This window comes from Nicotiana tomentosiformis, chromosome 3 (assembly GCF_000390325.3).
Source record: "Nicotiana tomentosiformis chromosome 3, ASM39032v3, whole genome shotgun sequence".
NCBI classification, from domain to species: domain Eukaryota; kingdom Viridiplantae; phylum Streptophyta; class Magnoliopsida; order Solanales; family Solanaceae; genus Nicotiana; species Nicotiana tomentosiformis.
The window spans coordinates 127,835,660-127,846,651 of record NC_090814.1 but is presented as its reverse complement, the minus strand read 5'-3'; the positions used below and the strand labels follow the sequence as shown (position 1 = coordinate 127,846,651).

Here is a 10,992-nt window from a genome sequence, read left to right as displayed (position 1 = left end):
TATATAGTTTACCCGTCTAATTGTTATGTATCGTAGTTAACCCTTTGAGCCTGTAATCCTATTTCTTTGGCAATCACATTACAAGTCTTACCCATTTGTTTGAATTAACCATCTATTTGAACTTTTTTAACCTCTCATGAGCACTTGAATTGTTATGAATTTTATAAAAGTTAAAGTGTGGGGTGGTTGGTTTGGCTTTTGAGTGGAACTAATAAAATATGGAGAAAGGTGCACTGTTTTGAAAAAAATAATAAGATCCCCTTGAATTGAAAAAGAAAAGAAAAATATAGTTGTATTGCTGTGAAAAATATTCCTTAACAGTGGTGACTCTTGATGTAATTGTGCTTAAAGAAGTATGGAGTTAATATACATTGATGTGAAGGTGGAGTTATGGTTTGACATAAGTATGGGGCTTAAATATTAAAGTGTATGTATTAAAGTGCTTAGGGAGGTGTAGTCATTATTATATTCAAATATATCTTATCCGACCCGCAGCCTACATTATAACCAATTAAAGTCCTACTTGATCCTAGAGTGAATGAGCTCGATTAGTAGAGTAGTACACTACGGGCAAGCCTATGGTGCATCTTTTGTGGCATATGAATATTATTTCTCAGATTGAGTGAATTTTTTCTATCTTGAGTTCCTAATTGCTCGTAAATTTTTATTGTGTGTGGAACTACTCTCTTTTGTTGTGTGAGGGAACTTGATTCATGAAGGAAAGGTAATGTCATTGACCTCTATGTTAGAGTGAGTGAGTGAGTTGTGAATAATGTGTGATACTTGTGAGTTAAATTTTGAGGTGAAGATGTTACACCCTTAAGCTTAGTCTATTTTAAAAATTCTTGGCGTGATGAGTTAGGAGAATTGTTTAAAAAGGCCGTGTCTATATAAAGTGTAGTTTGATTGCTCGAGGATGAGCAACGTTTAAGTGTGGGGTGGTGATGTTTGGCTATAATTACATATTTTTAGTACATTACTTACCTTACATTTTGGGGCTTTAATGCTAAACTATATTATAGTTGTGCTTAATTTAGTCTATGTTATGTGTAGATACATTAGAGATGAAATCTGAACAAAGTAAATATTTAATGTCTAATGCATGCTCTACAACAATATGATAGTGAGCAAAGAAGAAAGCTAAGAAGTGATAAAGTGAAACTAAGCAGTAAATTGAGCAATGATTAAAGAAACAATGCAAAGGAATTTGAAAGGAAAGACAAGAACGTGAATTTGGCAAAAGTTAGGCAAAGCAGATGGAATTGAAACAAAGCAGAAACAGAATAGGCGTAGCAAGGAATTTTGCTCGCGAAACATATCGCTTCGCACAGTGAGAAGAGAACGTTAGAGCTCGCGTCGCCTGGTGAACAGCGAGGTGAGGCTCGCGTTAGAGGTCGCGAGGCACGGTCTACAGTGAGCGTGTTTCGGATTTTTAAAGTCTATTTTGTCTCCTATTTGATCTTGGACTTGGTTATTTCGTTTGGGTCTTTTTCCTACACATATAAATAGTCATTAAACACCATTTTTAGAGGAGTTAGTTTTGCGATCAGAGGCAAGAATATCACATGGATAATTTTTGGAGGAGAAAATCATAGAGTTCTTCATCCCTTTATCTTTTCCTTGTAATTTATTTATGCAAAATACTTAGAAAATTGTTACTACGAACATGAGTGGCTAAAACCCATAATTCTGGGTTTGTGATTTAGCCATCAATATTGTTGTTTTACGTTGACTTAACCTTGATTACAATTTACTAATATATGATTGTTTCTTCAATTCTGTGATTAATTGCTTAATTGTCTGGCCAGCAGTTAGGTTCTATTTACTATCTATGCTATGCTTGGGAAAGCCATGTTTAGATTAGAGAAGAATTGAAGAGAGCATGATCTTAATTCTTGGGGGGAGGAGGGATTTGTGGTTAGGATAGGAATATACCTAGTCATCGTGTTAAATATCGTAATCTTAATGCGTTCTTGATAGACTGATTTCATAGGAATATAGGCGTTAATCTATTTTGAAATGAATAGGCGAGTAGTACTTCGGGAGAAGGCTATGAGAGCAATTGTTCGATTAATTAGCAACCATGAGTGAATTGTATGAAAGGGAGAGTTAACTAGAACACAATAGGATTGGTGAATCGATCACAACCCTGGAATATTTGTCTCTACTGAATACATCACAATTATTTTGCTACTTGATAATTTAGTTACTCCTTCGAATTATAGTTTAGTATAATCATATTCTTGAACTCGATTTTGGCTTGACTGAATAACAATCTTGGTAATTTTAGTGGGTAGTTGATACAAGTCCATATGGGTTCGACACTCGACTTATCATTTTATTACTTGTACGACTACATATACTTGCGTGTGCGTTTGAAAAACCAACATAAATATTAAATGAAGAGATGTTATATATTAAAACATAAATAAGGATGAAACGTTCAAAAATCTCTCATATTTAAACGATCTTTTTTTTTTCGAAGCTGCTTATTACAGCAGAATTTTCTAGTTATCTATATTTTGTGCACCGGTTTAACAGCAATCATTGTAAGGTTAGGCTTTAAAAGTAAAAAATTCAAGTATTTCGAAAAACGTAATCGCACCGACCGATGTTCTTATCAAACACAAGACATATATATATTAATATGTGTTTCGCTTTAATTTGTATATGCTAAGATTCTTTATTTAATATAAACATCAGAGTGCGGATAAGTATTTATCCACATTTCCCTTGTATTGTAAGTTTCTACACTTAATAAAGGTGCTTTCTCCTCTCCTTTGGATTTGCTAATTAAGCACTTAAATATATTAGTAGTATTGCAATTTTGATTGAAACCAAGTATAGATCCGTTGTTACATGGTTCTTGGATTGATATGAGAATTTTCCTTTAAAATTTAATTGTTAGCAAGGGACCTATCATTACGGTTTGTGTATATATTACATGTAGTAAATGCATCTCTTTAATCATATTGACGATTTCACACTAAACTTATTTGTCTAGGTGCAAATTCTACCATATTAAGGATACATGACGATGAATTATTAAGTGTTCACACTATTATATTCATTTACAAAGCAAATTAAAGTATCTTAATTTAGTTTGATGTAACAAATGTTTCATGCATTGTCTAAATTAAATTAATGCATATAAAGGATGGGAAACGACAAGTCTACAATTCTAATTCAATATGGAAGTATTTTCTTTTTTCCTCTTTCTTTCCCATTTGGTATTAAAATCTCCAACGGTCTCACATTTTTTCAATTTTCCTCTAAGGCAAAAACTTGATTTAAATTTAGCTAGTGATTGGATGTGTACATAGGACCTCCCAAATATAAAAGTATTCTCTCGCTCTACATACACACACATAGTGTTACAGCTAATACACATAAAGACAATGACGATAACCCTGATATAAGAAAGATGCTAGAAATATTTTTATTAGTACTCACATATAATAGGATAATAGAGGTTGTTTTGCCTATGTTCTAAACGTTGATATTTCCGGTTTGGGTTTCGAGAAAATCTTTTCTTTCCATTCTCATCAATGATGGACCTAGCAAATACTGGGAAAATGCCTTTTTGTAAAGTAATAAGTAATATTATATGTTTCCAATAAGGTCCCTTAAAGAACATACTTCCCAAAGTTTCTTTGCAACTATTCCCTCCCTTTTTAATGTACATGGGCATGGTATAGTTTGAGTACGATGTAAAATTTAAGAAATAAAAGAATATTTGCTTCTCAGAATTGAAAGCACGTGAGCTTCGACCAATATTTTAAAATGTATTTTTTTATAGAATTGAACTTTTGTATTTTTCGTATACTATTTGGATATCTGAATTTTTATTTTTAAATATTGTGTTGATCTAATTCAACTTAGGTCTTATTGATTCTCGAGAAGCAGAAAGTAAAAATATTTTTAAATAAGTGAATATATTGCAGTGGAGTAATAAACATGGCAAAAAATATCATGCAAAGAGTAACGCACGTTCAAGAAGAGTACAATTGGAACTATTGAAAAGAACCCCATGTACACTGGCCACCATATAGCAAAGAAAGACAGGATGGCCTGCAATAGTAAGCTTTTTGTAAGTTTATAAAAGACAGTTGAAGATGAGTCCAAAACTTTATAATAACTTTTAACTGAACTTCCTAAACCCATATCCCAACCACAAATGGTCTTCTTAATAATACCTTTCGGCTTTATGTTTGTATCTTCTAATGGGCCCTACCTAGCTAGTTCTTTATTGCTTCATTTAACTACTAATATCTAATGAGCTACTTAGTTGCAGAACTGCTTAACAGAAATTTCTGTTCATGAGAAAAGCCCGCTTAAAGTCCCTTTTCATACATACCAGAATCTTGTTAAAAGAAACTTTGAATTGAGAATGTAATTAAGTAAAAGATACGTAAATGTTTGAAAGTAAGAGTAGTCACATCCGGCATTTACAGTAAACTGCATTAGTTTACCATGGTTAAGTATTAATAGACTGTATATTAATTATTTATGATTAAATACTAATAACGATATATATAAAGATGCATGTTATGTATTTATTGAATTAGCGTAAACGATTAACATCGTCGTTGGACCAAGGTACAAATTAAAAACAGTCTTCTTTTATTGAAGTCAATTGAAAGTATGAAAAGCCTTTAAGAACCTTAGACTTTTTGGACTAATTTTCAGCTTTATAAGGTGAGGTGAACGTGTCTAATCTGAAAACTAACAGCATGGAGATTCTGTTGAAATAAATATAGGGTTAAAATGGTAATTGACACTTGGTTAAATGGGATTTAAGCTAATTTCAGGTAGATGATGTAAACCTTCTCTCTCTAATCTCTTTTGTTAATTTGTTTCATTAAGACCAGCCCGTTTTCACACGCTCCAAAGTCAAATATTTTGTATAGAGAAGGTTAATTTAGGAAAATCATTGAAGAATTCTATGAGAAGAATGTAGGAGATGGATACATATTGAAAGCAACCTTAATTACTTTTTATAATTAAAAAAATTAAAACAATATTAAGTCATGTTGGAAATACAGTTGAAACAACCATGAAAGCAACAAATTTAAAGCTTCATCAACAACTATTACACAACAGAAATTCCAAATATAAATAAAATTATATGATCCAAAGAAAAACAGGACTTTAGTTAAAAATAAGAATACGACAAAAGAAATTTGACAGAATTACATGCATAGTTTAAGGGGATGAAATGTATTTAGTCAAATATAAAAAGGGAAGGGGTGTAGAGGTTTATATGAGAAGGCAGAGAAAAAAGAGTTTTAAGTAAGAGAAGGCCAAAAACAACCTCCCCATTACAAAAGTTCCTTAGTGCTCACGTTTCTATCTCTCCCCCAAAAACCAGTATTTATGGCCTTGTTCTCTTCCTCTCTCTGCTTTTTTTCAATCTTTCAGGTCATTTCCATGGATTCTTTTCTTCACTTTTCTCATTTCTTTCCCACTTTCCCTTAAACTTTTCTGCAAGACCAATATAGTCAGTACCTTCTTTTAATTTCATTAGTCTTGATATAGTAGTCTTTCTCGTTGTTTTTGCAACTGTTTGAAAAAAAACCATTAGTCTGAATTTTACAAAGGGGTGTGTAAGGGTTTAGGTTTTGATAATGGAGAATTTTTCTGGAGTTATTAAGGAAGATGATCAGCAGCAGATGGAGCTTCCTCCTGGATTTCGCTTTCATCCAACTGATGAAGAGTTGATTACTCATTATTTGTCTAAGAAAGTTGTGGATACTGATTTCTCTGCTATTGCTATTGGAGACGTTGACATGAACAAAGTTGAACCTTGGGAGCTGCCATGTAAGTTGATTTCTCCCTTTTTTTTACTTGTCTGAATTGTTTTGTTTTGTAACTTTTTATGTGTTACTGATTATGTTTTCTGATTGTTGGTAAATGTAGGGAAGGCAAAAATTGGGGAAAAAGAATGGTACTTTTTTTGTGTGAGAGACAAGAAGTACCCAACTGGCCTAAGGACAAACAGAGCAACTGCTGCTGGTTATTGGAAAGCCACAGGTAAGGACAAGGAGATTTTTAGAGGAAAGTCTCTTGTTGGTATGAAGAAAACTCTGGTTTTTTACAAAGGGAGAGCTCCAAAAGGTGAGAAGACAAATTGGGTAACTCATGAGTACAGATTAGAAGGAAGATTATCACTTCACAACCTTCCCAAGACAGCAAAGGTACTAACGGTCTTTTTTTTAAGATTAAGATGTAATATTAAGGCATTTGTCCTTTCATTTCAAGATTCTTAAATAATTCTTTGTTTATGTTTTTTGACTATTGCAGAATGACTGGGTCATATGCAGAGTATTTCAAAAGACAACTGGTGGGAAGAAAATTCACATATCAGGGCTTATGCAATCAAACTCTACTGGAAATGAAATGGGAAATTCCCTTTTGCCACCATTGACAGCTTCATCACCCAGTCACGTGCACTGCTTCTCCAATTTTCTTACTGCTCAAAAGAGTGAAGAAAACATGATCAATTATTTCGACACTTCTCCTAATTTCTCTGCTCTCTCAAATCCTATGGACATTTTCCCCAGAAATTCTCTTCCAAATACATTTTCCTGGAACCAAACAGTCCCTTTTCCTCAGCCAGGTTCATTTCCTGTACAAGATCCTGTAAGTCTTAGGAATTTGCTTGAGAATTATGGGCAAAACATGCAGCAGAGTTTGAAAAAGGAGAAAGAGATGGTCAGTATATCACAAGAAACAGGTCTAAGCACTGATATGAACACTGAAATTACATCATCTGTCGTTCAACAGGATCTTGATTGCCTCTGGAGTTACTGAAATTCTTGACACAAAAGGGCAAAACAAACAAAGGAAGAGCAGAAAGATGAGTAGAGCTTCAGTAGTACTAGTAGCTATTATGGTGTGGAATTAATTGTTATGTGTATAGATTTTCTAATCCCCTAAGTTGCATTCAACATAGTAAACCTTATTATGTCACAAAAAATATACTTATCATGTAGAAGTATGTTAAATTTTACTATTTTATTTTTCCTTTTTTCCCACTTCCAGTTGTCTCACTGCTGCTATTTGTTATTGTGATATTGAATTTGTAAAAAAATTAGTATAGTACTGAACACTGTTAGCATGTGACTGTATGAGATCAAGTTGGTGGCTTACTGATCTTTTATTGTGTTCTTTTCTCTTTGAAGCTACCTTTGTTGTCTATGGATTTTAGCGGTTGCTTTATCCAAACTTTTAGCTTCTACTTGAATTTTTCACTCAATTTAATTAATTAATACAATCAAAGAACATTTTGTGGGGACTTCAAAACCAATATGCCGTGGACCCTCTTCTTCCCCCCACAATTTGTGTGTAATTGTGTCATGATTAGGAGATAATCTCAAAGTGCTTTAGGACCACTTCAGATGTCAAAACATGGTACTAACCACGTGTGTCTTGTCTAAGAAATGATCTCAATAACTGAGAGCCAAGTCGTTATCTTCTTTTTGACAAAGTACAATACTCAATATTAATTGTAGGAATTAGTTGCCTTAGGACCATCTCTTCAACGAACCAAATGTCATTGGATTAGTTGTAACGACAGTAATGTTGGCAAGTTCAAATGGATGTTATGTATGTCAAGTTGAGTTAGAATTTGGAAATACAAAATAAATACAAATGTGGTTCTTGCCACGCATTAAATTAGAAAACAAAACAGTTCGAGGCGCTAAGCATGACGAAGTTCTGTCGTTTGGATGTTTCCTTCATGCTTCAGTAGTCCCACATGTAAAACAAGGGGTTTAAGATTTATGTACTTCCATTGAACGTCCAATCCAATATTTTAATTTTATGAGTTCATGAATCAGGTTCCAACAACTGAATATATCACCTTGTTTAAGTTAGGACTCATAGTTCAATATATTTTACAAGTTCAATTGATTTATACTGATAAACCAAGTTTAGGCTAAAAATTATAGGTCCAAATAAACTCACAAGACTGGATCCGCCCTTGCATGTAAACAAGCTTAGTTTGTAAAAGGAATGAACAAACTGAAAAGAAGAACGAGGTAAAGTTGTACCTATTGAGAATATGAAAAGTTTCACAAAATCTGTCACAAAGATGATTGACAAAATGGAAATAAGGTTGCTAATCTCATACATTCAATATTCACAGAAAATATCATGGCATATCATCAATTGTTGACAGAGGTTTCCTTATCATGGTATTTTAGTGATGTGACAATTAACATCACTGGCAACATGTCTGTTTGGTGGAGTGTTATTTTTCCAACTAAGGCTAAGGAGCAATTGTCCAGAAAACATATTGCAAAATGGAACTTAATAAACATATGGTAAGTTCAGTGCCAACTAAAGAACTCCAGAGCCAGAAATATGAGTGATAGTAATATCTGGTAGTATTCCTCTACATGCTCTTTTCCTTGTGCCTGACATAAAAAAGAATTGCTAGTCATTGCCCTTGTCCCGACTCAGATATGATCCGTCAGAACGCTATTACATCAATTATATATTACTTTGATACATAATTTTTTAAGTGTGCATTCTTCAGTTTTAACTGAAAAACTCAAACAAAAAGGAGTAAATATTTTTATGTTTTTAATTGACTTTGCTTTTCATTCCAGAATATTTTTGGTTTTTCAATTCAATTTTCAGTTTCAAATAAAAATTTTAAGAACACCCGAAAAATTAATGAACCTTAATTTTCTTCTTAAATTGTTTGTCCAAAAACTTGTATATCTATCGATTAATATTGCAACAAATTGTTTAATTAGCAAGAATATGACATCAATCTAGGTAAGCAAGAATATGACATCAATCTAGGTGAATTTAAGTACAAAGAATGGTAATTGAAACAATCAATCAGAAGTCAACAAGATGCATAAACCCAAAAGGCAAAGTGCTGAAGTTTATTTCGTTTCGGTACTCGACTAATTTCTTATTTACACAGTAAAAACCTAAACAAACAGATCAATTAACTCAAAACCGATTGAAAACAATAAATTTAGGTGACTTTGGCCTTTCACACTTAAATTCATTCATTCATTCAACTTCCTAGTCATATATTTGTACATTGGATGATGACACTGCAATTCCGAGACCTTATTCACACTCTCATCAATTGTACTCGTTTACAAAGAATAAGAAGGAACATTTTTCTTCTTTGTCACAATGAAAATAGTTATATTGATTCTTCACTTTGATCATTTTAGCTGGAAACAGTCGACCGAAGATAAGGTACGTATTTTTAAATTTTAATTACATGAAAATACTCCATATTGTTTAATAACGTAACATACGCTATCAAAACCTAATACATAGACGATATTTTGTCTTCACACGAGTGACACGGGGTTAACAAGTTGGCAAAGGTTATGGCTTATGATTTCAGCTTCCATTCTATTGGGAGAATTGTGTAGCCAATAATAACGCGTCTGACAGCTAACAATACTTCACATTTTATTTTATGTATTATTCCATCCGTTCACTTTTACTTGGCAGGTATACTAAAAATAAATTTTTATTTTTACTTGTCACTTTACGCTTATTAAGAGAAGACAACTTTTTTTTTCATGTTATACCCACAGTATTTATTACTCATTTCAAATCATTTTCTCAAATCCAATAAAATATGTATTAATTAATATATGTATCATGGTAAATTATGTACTTTATTTATTATTTTTTAAAGGGCGTGAAAAGTCAAAACGTGCCAAGTAAAAGTGAATGGAGGGAGTAGTTGGAACTTAGAATATTAAACGTTATCCAATATTCTCACGTGATCCAACTATAGTACTAATCATTAATGCTCTCATTGACCTTATTAAAAATTAATCATGTATGGCCCTCTTAGTAGACTAATTAAATTTTGTTACAATCAAGCTCCCTTTCCCGATATATATTCAGACAAACAATCGTTGAGATGAAGTGTAAAAGAGATATATGTTTTAAGCAATATTACGATCATGAGAAAGTATTAAGTACTCTTAGCGGGCGATTGGATTAGGAAAAGACTGAGTTTTAATTTTAGTTTTGTTTTAGTAAAATATTATTAGTGTTGGAATTTGATTAATTAAAAATGATTTGCGTTTGTTGGACAATTTGTTTTGGATAACATCTTATCTGAATCCAAATAAGTATCACTTTAATAAATAAATAAAAAAGTAAATACGATTCTAAACACGAAAATTGACTCTAATTTTACAAACCAAACTTTTATTTAATGTTTTCAACTAAAGTGTCCTAACATAACCTTTCAGAGTCGTGTCAACGAGTGGCAATCTTTCAACAAATTTCTTCAAAGAGAAGATGGTTGTCATGATTAAACTTTAAAATCTAAAAAAGGAAAACAACAAAACCCACGGAGGAAAAGAAGGTAAAGAGAAACGAGTGGACAAGTGGAGGACAGTTAAGTCATTTGGGCAAATGGCCAACCTCCATACCATAATCATAATACCAAACCTTGACGTGGTTGTTTTGTTCATTTGTTGTGTGTTTTTTGTATTGTCCCTCCATGAGTGAACGAGGTAATTAGAATTAGGTTTCTCTAACGGTGGACACGTAAGCGAATGGGACCCACTCGGTCATTTCCAAATAGGACACGAGGTTCAGGTTTTCTTGTTTGCGTCACCCTTCTGGTGGCTAACGAACTGGTCATGACTTTCTGGCCACCATTCACTTGCCACGTAATATCATTTGTGGGCCCTCCTCCATACTTTATTAATCTGCTCAGGTGGTTCCCACGTGCTTGCGTAATAAATATTTTTCCGAAATTTTAAGGCTGTTATAAAATAAAAATTGTAAAGTAAAGACAAGTATAGACAGAAACTGATATATTATTCAAACTTCAAACTTATGTACACAATGAACTGAAAACTCCTCTATTTATAGAAGAAAGGAAGCAGCTGCGAAGCTTTTCAGGAAGCAGCTGCAAGACTTTTCTTTAGCTGCTTGTAAGTTGTCTGCATGAGCTACTTGCAACCTGCCTGTTTAATAAGAAGC

The 10,992-nt window shown here is 32.9% G+C and overlaps 1 protein-coding gene across 1 annotated transcript; it reads left to right on the top strand.

Annotated features, from left to right (window-relative positions):
• Window positions 1-5,325: 5,325 nt before the first annotated feature.
• Window positions 5,326-7,125, top strand: LOC104116401 (NAC domain-containing protein 100-like). The gene is made up of 3 exons (XM_009627255.4): window positions 5,326-5,820; window positions 5,920-6,197; window positions 6,304-7,125. The coding sequence occupies exons 1-3, from the start codon at window positions 5,628-5,630 to the stop codon at window positions 6,811-6,813; spliced, it is 981 nt and encodes a 326-aa protein (XP_009625550.1). The 5' UTR covers window positions 5,326-5,627; the 3' UTR covers window positions 6,814-7,125.
• Window positions 7,126-10,992: the final 3,867 nt, after the last annotated feature.